We start from the raw sequence: 19,053 nt of genomic DNA, 5'->3' as shown, positions 1-19,053 counted from the left end.
TCCTAGCAATGAGCTTTACCAAGCCAAGTATTACTCACAAATGTGTTGTAATTTATGTAGTTGTTTTATAAAAGCTGACAGATATTTAACCTTTCCCTTGAAGTGGATAATTGTATCACAGTTGTATGGTTTGTTTTCCTTTCTGTCCTTTGAAAAAAACTGTATATTTCCTCCAACAAATTCCACAAGCAGTTGGGCTGTGATTGAGTGTCTGCTGGAATTATACCAGACTAATAAATGACTTTTAGAGAAAGCACTGAGCTTGAGAAGACAGGGAAAGAGAATATGAGGGAGACAAAGAAGGTTTATTTGACGCCGAGGTGTGTGTGAGACAAAGGGGCTGTTAGAAAGAGGTGGTTAATTGTTCACTTTGGGATGGCATCTTGTCAGCAGAGATAAGTTGTCACGTTTTCCACTTGAGCTGAGACTAAACGATTGTAAAATAAGTTACAGCCGTCCTTGGGGCTGCGCGCTGATGAGCATGCTCAGTGCCAGCTCGAACATCCCCCCCGGACCCTCCCCACATCAGCGCTTTCACCCGGCCTGATATTGATGTGAACTGAATGTTATTTTATTCTGCCGCTAGTCACAGCTGTCAGTGGTGCTTATGAAAAGTGAAGCAGCCTTCTGATAGCCTGAGCCACAGTATCCAGCCAAACGCCAGTCAGAACTGGCCTCACACAAATGCGGACGCTCAATCATTTAAACCAGAGAAGACACCACTGTAGGGTCAGGCACTATAAATCTTAGCAACAATGTTAAATGTCTAGCGGTAGATATTCTGCGGTATTATTTGTGCGTCAATCCATTTAGCTCACTATTGATGTAAGTTATTGACATTTTAGACTGATAAAGAAACATGCGTGAATGACAATATTACTAGTGGGAGATACAAAGAACATATTATTTTTGGAAAAACAAATAAAAGAAATGGACAATTTTATGTATAATTACTTAATAAATCACAATTTGCATACCTTCAAGAGAGCAAAATTAATTTCTTTGTCACTTCCTGGGAAGCTGGTACAGATAACTTGTTTCAGTTTGACAAAACATCCAGTAAAAACAGTCACATTGGCTTACTTTTACAGACAGATGACTGGTGTTTGTTAATGCAACCTTTTTCGAAGTAATTTACAAATTATTTTGATGACATACTTTCAATATGACTTATAAAAAGCATTTTAGATCAGTCTGCTGTTTAGTAAAGTTATCTAATCAAATGGTCTGTTGTAGGAAGGTCTTGTTTTTTCCTCCATAAATCTATCCAATAATTGTTTATTTACCGATTTTTGTTGCATAATATATAAAAGGTTTCACCTTTGAGTCAAGTTTAAGATTTTATGTTCATCTTGCCATTTGCATCCATTGTTTCATGTGAAATCCCAAAATGTGATTGAAAATACGTGGATGAATATTTCGATTTAGACCGATACCTAAATTGTGCATGCCACATGCAATTCAGTCAGAATCCCTTTTGTCAAATGTACATAAATATATATTGAGCATGTAGTTAGTGTTGGCGGGATGGTTTTGTTCTGGGCAAAGCTGCACGCTACCCCTACTTGTAGGTATGCATGGACAGAGCAGGGAGCAGCTGCAAGTCAACAGCATTGACTCAACAGTGTTCATAAACTATTTAGATTGTTAATGTAAATGTTAGAGACATGAGGCCATATTCTTGGCTACTGTTACGAACGGATATTAGGAATGAGCTAGGAGGAGTTGGAGATGGTGGAGTGAGTATAGATATAGCGAGCAACCAGATACTGAAGAGACATCGGATGTACGGTGTCTTGTAATTTGTATATATATATATATATATATATATATATATATGAGCAATATCAGATGAGTAGCAGTGTGATATGGCTGTATATCGGTGGGAGGCGCCTTAGTGCACCTTAGTGTCCCACCAGTGGCGATATACAACCAGATCGCACTGCTACGAGTGTAATATTGCATTTCTATAACAGCTTAATGGCATAATCATGTATAGTAAAAAAAAACAAACACGAGTGTCTAAAAACCATTTTGTATGAGGAACTACGTTCTTCCGCCATTCCTTCTTATCTGCTGCTGATATATACACATACACTCTATAGACACAGTCTGTGTGTATGTATATGTATATACACAGTCTGTTAGGTTAATGTAAATAATTTGGTGAACTTTATGCTAGTTGTTATATTAGATTCATGCATTCAATATTAATCTGACAGGAGCCTTATGAACTGTCATTAAATCAAAATAAAACAAAAGGAAATTACTCAACTCCTCAAGTTTTGTTTTTATAAAAATCAACTTATATTTATTCAGTTTTGTAGTGTTTCTGTCACTCTAAAATTGAAGAAAGATAAACAAATATGAATCCAAATGCAAGTGTCTTTATAATGACCAAAGGTCATAGATCAGAAGGTGCAAAATAGTCCAAAATAAATAACAAGCGACCCAAACACCGAAGCAGGACGTGAGTCAAAATAAGTTTCAGGTAGAATGGCTCAGATATGTCCAACATAACACTGAAGCTGTGGTCACACTAGAGTTTATGTGTATTCTGTAGTGTGGCGCTGCGAAAAGGGGCGGGATTAAACAAGATGATTAGACATTTAAAAAGCAAGCGATTGCTCCATGTTTTAAATTTCTGTCCAGAGATGTCATGTTTTGATCCTCGATTGGTCTCATGCAGTAAAGTGATGCGATTTCGCAGGCCAGAGTTCACCAAGCTTGATTTTTGACGCATGACCCTGCGTTTCTGGTCTGATGCATTCGCGTGCGTATGAATGGAAGTCTATGGGAGCAAAAGCCCAGTGTGACCGCAGCTTAATGCACAGAGACACTATTAACAAACAATAACGAAATGACAACAAAGCAAAGAATTGGTGCAGCTGAAATTAAGCACAGCTGAAGCGGCTGATTAGAAGAGCTGACGGCCATTAGGTAATGACCCCACGTGATCACAACACAGACACCACAGATAGAGCACACGCACTTACAAAGGTGACGTTTTTTTTTTTTTTACTATCTATTTACTACACTTACTATATCTAAAACTGTTTGAGCTAACTTCATTTTTTATCTTTGTTTTACTGTAAATCTATTTTTAAATAAGACAAATAAGCATAAACTTTATGAAATAAAAAAGTATTTTTACATGAAGTGAGAATTTAAGAATTTGGTTTATAATGACCACCACGACACAACAGAATACTTTATACATGTTCAGTAAAGTAGGGCTGAACTCATATCAGTCTTTCTCTGTTTGTGCAGATACCGGTTTGGGAGATTCTGTGTGCTCCAGTCCCAGCATATCCAGTACCACCAGTCCAAAGATGGACCCTCCCCCATCACCTCACGCCAACCGTAAAAAACACAGAAGAAAGAAGAGCACCAGTAACTTTAAGGTGGACGGATTCTCTGGAACTGCTGAAGGTACGTACTGCATCTGTCCCACTCTGGCCTCGCTCCTCTGTCAGCTTCTCTTTCTCCCCTTCCTGGTCAGATCTTTACTGATAATGTCTCATTCTGTACATTAAACCCTTTTGTCTAGAACAACTCTAATACTTTGGTTTAAAATTAAGTTACAATTTCTCCAGTAACGTTGGATGAGCTTTTGAATTGTTTGCTGTTTGACCAAAATTTTTGAGCAATTTCATGTCAACAGCTCCATTAGAAATATCTTTAGCAGGAAAAAAACTGATCATTGCGTATTTTACACACTGTATGTATATATAAACAAATTTATCATCAATCTATTCCATTGGAAAGGTGCTAAATACAATCGTTTTCACAAACGACAAATCAATATTGGTTATAATCAAAGAAATCTTCTCATACACCAGCCCAAGCTACTGTCACACACAAACACAGGCAGTGAAGTTCTGTCTGCTGTGACGCTGCCGTGGAACAGATGTTTCTGAGCAGCAGATGTGTAATATGTTTCCTGATGTCAGTATGGATCAAGCAGCTGACAGGCCTGCGTGCAGCAAGAGAAATATGCTGAGTGATTATCACATACTCTCATAGACAAGCTGGTTAAACGCTGTCTGTCACTCACACACACAGACTCCACTTATCACTGCGTAAACCTTTTTGACACGATGGATGGATTTGTATTTGTTGAAGCAATCAGTTTGAGAGAATTGATTTTAATTGGTCTTTAATTTGTAGTTGAGTCAGATTTATTTGATAGCTACATTCTACTTAGGATCATGTTTGTTGAGATTTAATAAGGTGTCTAGGAAGAGAAAACGTAACATTTAGTAAAATTATATTATTACTCAAAAAAATGGATAGAAATAGTTAGCTAGCTAGTTAGTTAGTTAGTTAGTTAGTTAGTTAGTTAGTTAGTTAGTTAGTTAGTTTATATAGCACATTTTTTTACAACACATTGTTGCCCAAAGTGCTGAACACAATCAATACTAAAAAATTAAATCTACATCACATACATAACAATTAAAACACAAGGCAAACGCCTCAACATTAAAAAGGCTCAAATACTAAGGAACAAAGATGGAGTTTCAAACGCTTTTTAAAAACAGATTTAGAGTTAGAGCGTGTCTGATGTGGGGTGGAATCCCGTTCCAGAGTTTTGTGGCGATAACAGCAAAAGCCCGATCCCCACTTTGCTTACAACGGGACCTTAGTACAGAAAGAATAAATTTATCAGAAGACTTCAGTGACCTACCAGGATTATATACATGTAGGTGGTCTGATAAGTAAGGGGGTACAAGATCATTTAAGGATTTAAAAACAAAGATTAATAGTTTCAAATCAATCTGTGACCTAACAGGCAGCCAGCCCAGAGAGGAAAGAACTGGGGATATTTGCTCGTACTTGCGAGTCGCTATCAGAAGTCTTGTACTAATTGCAATCTATTCAGGGCATTTTGACTAATACCCACATAAAGAGAATTGCAATAGTCAAGTCTTCCCAAAATAAAAGCATGGATCACCTTCTCAAGGTCATCAAAAGAGAGAAACGACTTTACTTTTGCCACAAGTCTTGAATGGAAAAAACTGTATTTAACAACTGCATTTACTTGTTTGTTAAATTTCAGATCACTATCGAAATGAAATCCCAGGTTTCTAGCAACAGGCTTTTGATAAGTTGATAGCTTACCAAAACCTACCAAATGCAGAGGGTTAGGATCGCCAGACCAGCTCAGTTTTTTCTTCACAAGGATAAACAAGGACAAACAGTCTTAACATTTAATTTGTTTAAACCTTTATAAGAAAAAATGATAAAGCCAATAAAAGAGCATGTATGAGCTTTATACAGTGTATTTGAAAATAAATAGAAGCAATTATAGAAATATAATCAAACCAAAGGTTACAGGGAGGGGAAAGGAAACTAGAGTGGCACCAAAGCAAAGAACTAAACAAAACCAACAGCCACATAAACTAGAACACAAGGTCTCCTCTAAACTTAATAAAGGAAAATACAAATGTGAAACATAAACAGCATGGTCGACACCAATAAAGTACACTCCCTAAAATAATAAACAAAAATACAAAAACCGGCGCTCACCCACTTACCTAATGTGTCTGAACACTTAAATAACTACGGGCAAAATCCTCCCCCCAAAAAATGATTAACTTTTAAACCATATTGAGACTACAGATATTGTAGTAGTTCAGAGACAATAAGGAACAAATCATAATATAACTATAATTATAATATAAAACAGGAGTGAGCGTGCACAGCACAAACCCACACACATACACAGCACTGAACAAACAAGGCGTTTAAATTTAAAGTTCACAGAACAAAGCCTAATTAGTCCATGAGAAAATGCCCTAATGAGGAGTGAAGGGCTCAGGATCCAATCAGCAGATACCTGTGAAAGCAAAGAAAAGGGGAACTAAAGGTGATAGGGCGAGACAAAGAGCAAATGGCAGACTAGGAGAGAGATAGCGACAGAGTGGGAGAAAGCGACAAAAATCCAAACTCACACAGACCGTAACAATATTTTATTTCAAAACACATCTAGAGTGCTGTTAGTTTAGTGTAGTTTATAAGTATATTAGACGTTACACGACAATATATTAACCTATTAGCAAAATGCTAATTTGAGGTATTTTTTGTGTGTGCGTGCGTGTCTGTGTGTAAATTGAATAAAATATGCTATACATATATAAATAGCCTGTTACAAGTAACCTATTACAATCAAATATACTAGTCATATACAGTTGAAGTCAGAATTATTAGCCCCCCTCAGATTTATTTCTTTTTTTTTCTTTTTTAAATATTTCCCAAATGATGTTTAACAGAAAGGAAATTTTTCACAGTATGTCTGATAATATTTTTTCTTCTGGAGAAAGTCTTTTTAAGGACACAATTATTAGCCCCTTTAAGATTTTAAATTTTTTTTTTTTTTCCGATAGTCAACAGAACAAACTATCGTTATACAATAAGTTGCCTAATTATCCTAACCAAGTTAACCTAATTAACCCAGTTAAGCCTTTAGATGTCATTTTATCGTGTTAAATTTATGTCGCTGTATAGAAGTGTCTTGAAAAATATCTAGTCAAATATTATTTATTATTATATTATATTATATTATTATTTTATCAAACATAAAGTTATTAAGATATAAGTTATTAGAAATGAGTTATTAAAACTATGATGTTTAGAAATGTTTTGAAAAAAATCTTCTCTCCTTTAAACAAAAACTGGGGAGAAAAATAAACGGGGACTAATAATTCTCATTTCAACTGTAAATAAAAAAAACACTCATTTTTAAACTTTCAACTCAATCGCTTTATACTGTTGATCAAAATGATATAGTGAACATAAAATATGTTTTTTTTCACTTAATCCTATGAAAATTGCTTAATAATTTACAGTTCTGGCATAAACTGATTATTTACAAACAAATTAAGTATCCAGTGGTGAACGTTTTGGCCTTGTTTATCCAAGTATTAAGATGCATAGTGGTCTGATTGGATTCCAGTAGACCAGGAAAACACATTCCTGTTCACACTCCTCCACATTTCTTAGTGGAACACTCTATGGGCAGGTGTTTGGGCTTTTAATGACCTTTCAATGTAATATTTTGAAATAAGCTTGTTCATTACAGATATGAACACAAAATGAGACATTGGAAAGTGTTATGGAGAGCAGCAGCTTTCATTTCTGCTCATATACTGTAGTTTTGTGTTAGAATCAAGACTGGAGAGAAAATGTAGTTCTTTTTTACGTTTTTAGCCATCAAACCTGTCTCTTTAGCACTCTTTAACAACACATCCTAATTTATAAGATGTACGTCAGGAGATATCCATATCCGAAGTCCAGTAAATTGAGTACAAAACATGTGTGTGCCCTAATTTAGTGTTTGGGATTGAAATGGGTCTCAGTTCACAGCAAGTAGTTCATAACCTCAGACAGGGTGAGAGTAGAGTTCTGTAAGGTCATGTGTGTTTGCGTGTGTGAGAGATGTGGGAATGATGGATTAGTGCGTGTCAGCTCGGAGAGCGTGTGATTAATTAGACTGGGCTGTTGTGGGTGGCCACAGCCTCCTGAGAGCCCGGGATCAGTGCTTGTTTAAAATGTTTCCAATCACCCTTATTGATCCTCTCCCAAAGGGGGCCGATGTATTGTCAGCGAGGGAAGAGCATGAGTGTGTATTCGCCCATGTGTTATGTGCTGTGAGTTGCACAATTATGTTGGTTAAGCATATATCTAAACTATATAATGAAATGATTCGGTTGGATCCCAGATAAAGGGTTGTTTGTGACCCAAAAATTGGTTGCATGTCTGTTTTGATCATGGCAGAACAGGAATCACTGGGTAATTCTGATTAATACAATGCCACTAATATTATAACTGCGTATAGCAAACTACTGTAAATAGCCAATAGACAGTGTGCTGGTGAATGTCACTTTATGGGAACATTCGATTCATATTTTAGTCATTCCAATTTGATAGATGCTATTAAACAGTGCTGGGGGAAAAATGAATCCCATGCAAAATAAAAGTTTGTTTTGACATTATTTAAGTCTGTGTACTGTGTAGATTTATTATGTATATATATAAATACACACATGCATATATTAAATTATAAATAAAATGTTAAATAAAGATAAAAAGGATAAAATGGTTATTTATATTTAAACATAAAATGTATTATATTTGATACAAATTCTATATAAATGTAATTATATACAGGTAAAGTCAGATTTATTAGCCCCCCTTTGATTTTTTTTTTCTTTTGTAAATATTTCTTAAATGGTGTTTAACAGAGCAAAGACATTTTCACAGTATGTCTGATAATTTTTTTCTTCTGGAGAAAGTCTTATTTGTTTTATTTCGACCAGAATAAAAGCAGTTTTAAATTTTTTATAAACCATTTAAGGTCAAAATTGTAAGCCGTTTTAAGCTATATTTTTTTTCGACAGTCTTCAGAACAAACCATCATTATACAATAACTTGCCTAATTATCCTAACCTGCCTAGTTAACCTAATTTACTTAGTTAAGCCTTTAAATGTCACTTTAAGCTGTATAGAAGTGTCTTGAAAAATATCTAGTCAAATATTATGTACTGTCATCATGGCAAAGATATAATAAATCAGTTATTAGAAATTAGTTATTAAAACTATTATGTTTAGAAATGTGTTGAAAAAATATATACACACACACATACACATATTGTGTCAAAACAAACGTTTATATTGGATGGGATTAATCACGATTAATATTTGACCAGTATTAGTTTTAAACTATGGAAAACTGTATTATTGTAAATTATTTTATTACTGTAAATTATATTTTACCATAAAATTATTATTTTGACTGCAATATGTTAAGCTCAGCAAAATAAATGTTTTCTTGAGCACACATATTACAATGATTTCTGATGGATTGTTTGACAGTGAAGGCTGCTTTAAAATCAGATTTGCAGAGAAATAAACAACTTTTTAAAAATGTTATATCGTTGTTTTAAATATAACCTTTGTGCGCATACAATACCTCTGGCAATAATACAGTAGTGTATAGTCATTCCAAAATATTTGGGCAATTTTGCGCATTGATTTGACGTATTTCATACACTGCATACATGAGAACACTCCACACAAATCTCTCTTTTAAATGAATATTTTCTATTGGATGCTTTACAATATTATATTTGTGCATATACATTAGTTAATTCAGTACTAAAGCCAAATCTGGAGCTTATCTAACAAAATAACTTACAATAATGATTCAAAAATTAGTAGCCCAAATTTATATGTAAGGGACAAATATTAAATAACATTTTAAGAACAGCAAAAATCAAGAGAAACAAAAAATCAAAAAAATTGAATGTTTTGATTAAAAAATTTTTTTGATTAGTTTTTTTTTTTTTTTTGATTAAAATCTAAAATTTTGCTAAAATGTTGTAGGTTGTAATTTTTTTTTCAATATTTTGCATGAATTTAAATGTATTGTCTTTCCATTTCTAAAGATGTTATATGACTAATGTATTATTTTAATAAATATATCTGTTTTAATAAATCTGTTTTGTTCAAATATATTACCCAAATTTACTGATAAATGGATAAAAATATTCCTTTTCAGCACTGTATATGTGCTATTTTGTACTGCTATTTGATATCCGTTATACATCCGGGAACTGGAGCAACACCAGTTGAGAACCACTGATCTGATGCACCACCATGACATTAGAGTTTTCAGACACCATCTGTTCAACTTCATTCTCTCTGTGGTGCCACCATGTGGACATAGAAGAGTGGAATCATGGGAGATGAGGCCCCTGGTAGCCCTTAGATTGTAGTAAGCAAATTGAGAACATTGTCCCAATATTTTATTTCATCTTTGACATGAAATCTCTAAATCTGATTATATTTTCTAGTGCGTCCTATCTTTAAAACTGTCATGGGAGTGATTAAAAATGTTACTTAAGTGATGCCTATTATTATTTTATCTACTTAGGCTAAGTTATTCAAAACATTATATTTTTGCATTTGCAACATTCAGGACTTCTGGAATTGAAACAAAGAAATTTTCTTCTGGTTTCTAGTCTGTAGGGCTCTTCTCTGAGAAATGGGTTTACATTAATGTACCTCACTCACACTCTCTTTATTTCTGTCCATCACTATCTTTCTTTGACTCTTTCCCTATCCGCCCTCCCCTTTTTCCTCTTTCCTAAGCCTGGAGAGCCACTTTGTCTTGCCCTGCTTGCCGTTTTTTGAAAAGGTTGAGCGTTGTCAGGCGCTGCCTGGGCCTCTTCCCCAGCCCCCATTCGTCAGGCAGGCACTTAAGTGAAATATTATAAATAATCTACAGTATTGAAATCTTTTATCAGCTGTGTCACTTTCATTATTCAATAAGCGATTAGTAACAGTCTCCCAATTTAGCCATTAAGCACTTGTGCGTGGGGCCGGGGAGTGCTGTCACGCCGCGGGCCTGCTGAGGGATAAGGCTGTCACATCCTCTGTTATTCATGAGCTCCACCAGCCAGGTACTGCATTTGTGGTGTTTTATATAACACACACACACTTTCACGGTCAGGTACAACGCTCATGGTGTTTTATGGAACGTGTGCACACACTTGAAAAATGTAAAGTGGCAAACATCTTATGCATTGACACCATACTCAATTGGTACTAATGGGCTGAAATTGTGCCAAGAAAATATCCCCCACACCATTACACCACCAACACCAGCCTGAACCGTTGATACAAGGCAGGATTTATCCATGCTTTTATGTTATTGACAGCAAATTCTGACCCTACCATCCGAATGTCACAGCAGAAATCAAGACTCATAAGATTAGGCAACGTTTTTCCAATCTTCTATTGTATAATTTTGGTGAGCCTGTGCGAACCGTAGCCTCAGTTTCCTGTTCTGAGCTGACAGGAGTGGCACCCGGTGTTGTCTTCTGCTGCTATAGCCCATCTGCCTCAAGTTTGGACATGTTGTGCATTCAGAGATGCTCTTCTGCACGCCTCGGTTGTAACGAGTGGTTATTTGACTTACTGTTGCCTTTCTTTTAGCTGGAACCAGCCTGGCCATTCTCCTCTGACCTCTGGCATCAACAAGGCATTTGCACCCACAGAACTGCCACTGATTGAATGTTTTCTTTCTCTGCAAACCCTAGAGATGGTTGTGCATAAAACCCCAGTAGATCAGCAGTTTCTGAAATACTCAGACCAGACCATCTGGCACCAACAACCATGCCACGTTCAGAGTCACTTAAATCTCTCCCATTCTGATGCTGGGTTTGAACTGCAGCAGATCGTCTTGACCCTGTCTAAGTACCTAAATGCATTGAGTTGCTGTCATGTGATTGGCTTAACAAGCAATTGGATAGGTATATCTAATAAAGTGGCCGGGAATATATATATATATATATATATATATATATATATATATATATATATATATATATATATATATATATATATATATATACATATAGCTATTCTAGTTAATGTATATTAAATGCTGATTTACTGCTAGTTACAAAATTATTGACAAAATGTGTACAAAAATCTTACATGGCTACAAATTTATATTATTATTTTTAATACTAATTTATTATATTTTATTTGTCTTCTATTTGTAAAAAAAATAAATATTTATGTAGGTGTGTAATAATTTAATTCTAAAAAAATATTTAAATCTTAAATGTTTTAATACAGGTCTTTAAATAAGTGTGCCTGTTTACTGAATAAATACAATGTTTTAACTACTGCAGTAGTGGGACTGCACTAAAAAACATTTTTATGTTTTATAATTGGAACAAATTTGTAACTATTGTTAAATCCCTAAATGCATATTTGAGTCTGTGTAGTTTATTGATCCATATTCCATCTTATCAGAAAATTAAAACATCAAATACTCGTTTGACTCCTCACTGCTGATTACAGTGTAAAATAATCATAAAAGAAAGTCCCACATCTCATGTAATCATCTTTTTTTAACCATGAAAATACATCAGTAAAAGAGCTTGTAAACAGAATGTCATGTAGCTTTACAATTACCTTAGGTAAATTGAATGTCCATTAATGGTTAGTTTGCATAGAGATATGAATTTTATAAAAGAGCCCTTCTCTAAATATTTGGGTTGTATTAACCTACATCTTCATTATATTTTTTTAATATATTTTTATCATATTTCATTTGTTATTTACAATAAGGCTATTATCTAACACTTTAAAATCCCAATAATGTCCAATTATTTAGGTCTCCTATAGGGTTGGGCGATGTCGACCAATTTGGCATCATGCAATGTCCAATGTGAAACATTGTGATGGATGATGGCATCATTGTTGGTGATTAATTATTTATGAATAATTAATTAATTCATAATAAATTAATTATTTGTAGCCTACTGTTTCAACTATCTGACCCACATATACTTTGTTTTACCCATAACCAAATCATAAATAAATAAAGATAAGTTACACACAAATTACCACCTGTTAATCACTTTTTCCGCTGGACTAAGAATAGTCAGAGTGATCCGTGGCATGATAACGGCGTCCACAAACTTGGTTGATAAAAAAAATGTGCACAACCAACATTATCTGAGCTGTTCGCTAAAATTACTAAGCACAAGCGTGAAAGCGAAAGAAGCAGTGTACTGAAACTGTGACATGTCATCTGATAGATTCAAAAGACCGAAGAGTTGTTAGATAGAGACAAGATGAATTAAATATCACTTTTAATAACTGTAGTGAGACGCGATCCAGCAATACATTCTTGATAAACTGTTCGACGTGCACTGCTCTCTGGGGTTTTGTGCTCAAAGCACCTGCTGACTGCCTGGAGCCCAGATCTGCGCATTTGCTAGATCGCTTGACAGTGTGTGTGATCACGTGATGTGCGCTTTCAGCAGTAGTGTGGAAGGAAGGAAATGCTAGGTGAAACACCAGCTGGACGTAAATCGTTTTTGTTCTAAAATGCCATTTTAAAACTAAGACGTATTAGTGTAAACGGGGTCTATGTGAGTATTTTTTTGCGAGCAGGTTGCTGCTGCGATAGGGACGGGCGGAGGATCACATGTATGTGGGGCGGATGATTACAGTATTAGATGGGATATATTGTGTTTTATCCTTTATAAAAATTTCAATTACATTTGAATTTATTTAAAGACCACACAGTTTGTTCAGTTAACCACTATTTAATAAAAATAAAAAACTTCTCAAATGCAGGTTGTAACTTTTTAGAGCAATTGTTAAAAAAAAATGTGCCCCTGAGCACACACATCCCTTAATCTGCTAGTAGATTCTCAGCTGATGTTATGGCTGTGCGGGGCTTTATCTCTAATTTCAGCTCACCTGCTCTTCTCTTCTCACACACAATCGTCTTTCATCCCCCTGTACACCCACATAAAGATCAATCGATCCCAGCATGCCGTGCATTTTTACACTCTTTACATCCCCCCCACAGTGGGCCGCTGAAAGCCCACCACTCAAATGGCAAACTTATTGCACGGACGATCACAGTTTATCAATTACCGCTGAGCTGTAGGGCCCTAAGTGGCCCTTGTTAAGTAATTACTGCGTTTGATGCGAGCAGGAGAATGCGAGAGGCTTTGAAACCGGATCAGGCGGACGGTGTGTGTTCTGTACTGCACGCGGACAGCGGGGTGGCTCATGAATGCCTTGATGGGCACATAAAGAGACCCAGACCTCTGGAAGGCGATACGTTTTAAGAAACACCCAGAAAGAAAAAGACATTCCAAAGGGACGGAGGGGCCTCACAGGTGTCCTCAGCTGGAATTGGTCTGGCACGTGGCCGCGACGTTTAATTAAAGCATTTTTGCAGGTGAATGGCTCTGCGATATTACTTGCAGGAATAAAGTGAAGATGGTTTTATGGCTTGCTAATGGGATGGAAAAAAGACCACTGACTGTGTTAAACTAAAGGTTGTTCTCTGTGATCAACAAATGTGTATTCTGAAGTGTTTCATTTCAAAATGGTTAGTCCTCCTGTGATTTATTTATTTTTCTTTTTTCATAGCTGTATTGAAATGAAAAATATCCAGTCAAATATTATTTACTGTCATCATGACAAAGATAAAATAAATCAGTTTTTAGAGATGAGTTATTAAAACTATTGTGTTTAGAAATGTGTTGAAAAAATCTTCTCTCCATTAGAAACAGAAATTGGGGAAAAAAAATAAACAGGGTGGCTAAAAATTCAGGGGGCTAATTATTCTGATTTTAGCTGTATATAAATATATATTATTTTTTAAAATATATTATAATATATTTTATATCTTTTTTATATATTTTATATATATATTTATATATATATAATTTATATATATATTTTATATATATAATTTTTTATTTGGGTTATCTACAGCAGTGGTCCCCAACCCCTGGGCCATGGACCGGATCGATTTGAATCAGGCCGCACAAGAAATCCTTAATTATTTTCGTTTTATTTATCATTTGACTGATTTTTTTATTTTTAACAATGACCCATAGGTTACATCTCGGTCACTTAAGTGCTCAAATGTAACCCACAAGCTAGCAAAATGAGTAACAAGCAGATTTCTTTATAAAGTTCATTTGTGAAAGGCCCAGTCAAAGATTACTTACTGCAGAACGCAAATGACGGCGACCTTTTAGGGGCATTCAAATATCATGTGTTTTCTTGGCAAAGTTGGTTATTTGAATGGAGCTGCACGATCATGCTAGTGCCTTTCAGGGTGCTTCAGAAGAAGCGTTGACCGGTCCGCGGTAATAAAAAGTTTGGGGACCACTGGTCTACAGAACAAGCCATCATATATCAAATATTGCCTCTGCTTTGCATCTGTGGTTCTTTTTCTTTGTGTCGTGCATTTAAAATCTGACGCACGACAATGATTATCCCATTCATATATACTGTGAACAGAACAATTTTTTGAACATTTCCAGTCAGTGATTACGTTTTTTTATCACGTTTATTTATTACGTCCACCCCTATCCACCCACCCACCCACACACACACAAAAAAATGCTTGAAGTTAATAACCTTATCATAATTGTAGGATAAAAAATTGCTTAGCAAAAAACAAGATCAAAAGATCAAATTTCACAAACTCTATAATTGCATACAAGACTTATAATAATAATAATAATAATAATAATAATATAATAAATTACACCATTTTATACAACTACAGTGAAAGTAAATTACTGTAAAAGTAAACTTATAATGTTAAAAAGTGAACTTTTTTCAAGATGATTTTTTAATCAACATGCAATTAGAGGTTTATTCATTTTTATTTTGTGTTATATCAATTGGTGTAAATTAACCGCATTAGGCTAGTGGGTTGCATTTTATTGCTTTTATTTGTGTGGGGTCGCTGCATCTGATAGATTAGTCGAGTGCACTGAGCTGAGCAAGTTTTGTCAGTGTTGATATTTACAGTAATCTTTGCAACTGGGTCACATAAAATATTGACAAGCAGCAATGTTAAGTTTAAGCGAGCCCTGAATTTTGACTTTTTTTTTGGCAGGTATGTTTGTGCATCCATATTGTTTTCTGTCATTTCAAAGAGAGCAACAATTGTCTATATGCACATGGCGCGTGATTACATCTGGTAATTTCTGAGTCACTTGTTAGGGTGAAAAGCACTGATCTGTAATAGTTCATTCTATATAGATCAGTGGTGAAAAACGATTTTCATTCAAACAAATCGATGTGAAACCCTCACTTAAGTTCATCGATCAAATCTGGTTTGGTGGTATTGGAAATAATTTTCACTAAAGTTAAGAAGACAAGCAACTTAAAAGATCTTACCGTATTTGCGTTTAATGTTGGATTTTGTACGTTGAAAAAATTTAACAAGCGTCAGTATTACCAATTTTTTTAACTCCATCTGTTAACGAATAATTTTTTTTCCATGTGAACAGCTCTCCGATATTACTTGCAGGAATAAAGTGTAGATGGTCTCATGGCTTTCGGTGTTGGAAAAATTGACCATTGATGGTCTTAAACGGAAGGTTCATCAAAAGTCATTTTTAAGTGTCTTGTAAGACTGCAAATGAGGGAGAGAGAGACATTAACAGCATACATTCGTGGAACTGATGTTGTTAGAAAGCGAAGAATGGTTTGTGTGGGGGATTAAGCGTGGCATGTGGACAATAAGATAAGAGTAAATCTATGCCATACAGATTTAACAGAGTCTATTGTGTGGAAAATAGCTTGCTTCCATGCACAGGCTTTTGTAGTTTTTGTCTCTTTGTTGCTGTGCGCTTGGAAAGCACTGGATGGGATTGTTTTTCCAGGATTACTGTTGTGTAACAAATGTTCTCTTTGGCCTAAGGGGAAAAGAGTGAGACTGCACTGAGCCGAAGTGACTTCAGGTCAGTTGTCAGCACAGCTGGGAAATGAGCAGTTATTTAAAGAGAAGAAACTAGACCTGTGTCAATTCGCACAGTGGGAAGGAAATCATCTGCACTGTATTTTGCCAGGATTGGTACAGTGTAATTAGTTGTATTAATGTAAACTTTGTTATATTTTGGTATAGTAGACACTTTTAGCAGATTTTGAACATACTTTTCTGTTATAATACAATACGAAGGTGACATTTAACTTAATTAAACACTTTTTATCATGTTTTACTTTTATTTTTTTGTTTTTGAAATGGTTTTAGTATATTTCGTTGTTTTTCCCTCTCCCATGTTTTAACTATTAATCTTAAAATGTAAATCTGTGATCTTGAAAGTTCTAAAATGTGTTTTTACTCTTCATTTATTTAGTTTTGCTGTTAGTTGTTCTAAGTAGAACATTTTAACTTTATCAATGATGAAGACAGTTAGTCTGCTCTTTATTTTCTTTTGCCCCTATCTTTTATGAAATTCATGTTTTTATTTTTATTTTATTTTAGCCTTTTCATTTAGACTCTTTGCATGCTAATGTGAACATTTTGTCTTTTCCACTCAAGCGGTGCATTATTATGCCTTTTTAACCTAATGCAATGTGTTTTCACCCCTGCTTCTTACCCATTGACTTCATTAAATTTCTGCTTAATTTTCATTTGTTGAATCGCTTTCACATTTAACTGCTGACTTCAGATCATCTTTTGTTTTTTTGACCCTGTCTTTCTTTGTCATTTATATTTTACTGCTGAATTACTTTCTGTTCATTTCACAAATATGTGCTCTACTTTATCCACTCCTGTCAGTTGCTTTGTTTTTTTTTTTTGTTTTTTCATCTTTATTTCTTTCTCTTCGCCTTTTCTTCTGCCTGCCATCGGATGCAGCCAAGCATAGGGCATGGAAACTAAATCGCGTTGGTAGTCTGCGCAACATTTACAACAATTCCTCCAATGCTGAAGGTAACTAGCTCCAGAAAACAGAGCAAGGGGGTGTTAGTGTTACCCCTTTTTTACATTTGCAGTGACACCCTGTGATTATGCTTCATCCTTCAGTTCTCCTTGATGTGCCCCGCGACTTTCCCTGGACAGCACTTATGGGTATTAGGCCATTTGTCAGTTTCTATGTTTCCATCCTCCTATTTTTATGCGCATTTTGGATATGAGCATTAAAATAAAAGTTGATGGAAAGGCTGTGATGTGCATTAATCTTGAAAATGCGGATAAAAACATATGCGCGTAACTGAGTAACTTTTATCAAATAAGAAAAGATGCGCTACATAAACTACTTTTACCGAGCAAATTCCAGTATGTGCATTAAAAAAGTGATTTTGTGATAAGAGATCATGTGATGATAAAAATGTGTGTGAATGGACAAACCAGCGGGCGGAACACATTGTCAAACATCTGAAATGTTGTTTTGGTCATTCTAAAATGCCTTAACCATTTCAGTATTAGTGTTATTATATTACTCAGACCCCCTAGTTTTTCTATTTTTTTTAGATTTTTCAGGTTATTAATTTGCGACTTTTTGTTTATTTTGGGTTGAATTCAGTGATTGTGGAATCATGAAAAACTAGGAGGTCTGTATTATTAATAACCTCCAGAGTCAAGAGCGTCTGAGCTCTGCATCTCACACCTTCAAACACTACCACGTTTATCACGTGTCAGCATTGTCTTCTGAGGTGCAAGTAATTTATTAAACAAAGAAAAGATTGATGCAGCTTCTTAGAAGTCAGTTTATCAGAAACTGATTTTGTTCTCTTTAACTCATTGGATGGAAACACTGCTTTATTCGCACATCTTTTATTCGAAATTCCAGATTTGCGCATAAATTTAATTTGCCTCTTTGGATGGAAACATAGCTAGTGTAACGACTGTAAAATGATGCTTTGCTACCATAATCGTGTTTGTACGTGTTAATTAGTCTAAAATTTAGGATATCATATGATGATGTTGAACTTATTATGGGAGGTCACATGTACGCTTTGGCCCCTCCCCTACCTACACCTCCTTTCCCACAACTCCGCCCCTCCTCTGCCTTATTATTATTATTGTTTTTCCCTGGATGTGAATAACTCCTGTAATATTTGCCAGGTTATTAATGCTAGATGCTTGAAATGGGAGAGGATAATATAGGAATTAATGACCTGTGTCACAAAGCAATACTGTGTGCTTTGACATTTCGTTCGGTTAATTTGTGTTTCCAAGCATTCAGCTCTTCCACTGTACCCCCAAGCGCTGCCGTCTGGGCCGCGTGGAGGTAAACCAACCCCCCTCCACCCTGACCCGCTTCATTTCTGTGCATGCCGAATCCTTGCTGGAGTTGATTGTGTTCCGTTTGTCGGTAAAGGTTGCCTGTGTCAGAGTTCACACATTTCTGTGCTGCTTCAATTTGCCTGAACATCACACCGCATAAATAGCAAAGCAGGAAATTATTGGATACTTTCCGTTTAAATTGCGCCGAACGTAATTATTGCCCTATTAGCAGCTTGTGGAGTATGGAGATCAGTACCAGGCACCAGATGAATGATGGCTGCCCCGTTTTGAAGTTTAAGGGCGAAATAGAGGGGAGGGGTGCCTGCCTGATGCCCTGTCATTGCAGTTTTTGTATTACACAATTGTTTTCTAATTAATTGTGTGCTGAGGGGAGGAGGCGGAGCCAATCTTCATATTTGCCTCCGAATATCGTCTTTCTGCATTGTTGCTTTTCATAATTGTCAAATACCGCC

At 35.5% G+C, this 19,053-nt stretch overlaps 1 protein-coding gene across 11 annotated transcripts in view; it reads left to right on the top strand.

The window, feature by feature from the left end:
• agap1 (ArfGAP with GTPase domain, ankyrin repeat and PH domain 1) overlaps positions 1–19,053 on the top strand; it is a 348,474-nt gene that overhangs the window by 286,773 nt on the left and 42,648 nt on the right. For 6 of the 11 annotated variants that reach the window (XR_012407727.1, XR_012407726.1, XM_001921491.9 and 3 more), the window contains one exon: positions 3,271–3,432. Coding sequence is in view for 8 of the 11 variants with exons in the window: in XM_001921491.9 (XP_001921526.3) it covers positions 3,271–3,432 (162 nt within the window). In the remaining 3 variants the exon portion in view is untranslated. Of the gene's footprint in view, positions 1–3,206; positions 3,433–17,209; positions 17,285–19,053 lie in introns of all 11 variants that reach the window. The other 5 variants (XM_009302288.5, XM_009302287.5, XM_009302286.5 and 2 more) reach the window with 2 other exon arrangements.

The sequence above is a fragment of the Danio rerio genome, chromosome 6 (genome assembly GCF_049306965.1).
Source record: "Danio rerio strain Tuebingen ecotype United States chromosome 6, GRCz12tu, whole genome shotgun sequence".
NCBI lineage: Eukaryota > Metazoa > Chordata > Actinopteri > Cypriniformes > Danionidae > Danio > Danio rerio.
The sequence above is the reverse complement of the archived record's forward strand: the minus strand, read 5'-3'. Positions and strand labels throughout refer to the sequence as shown.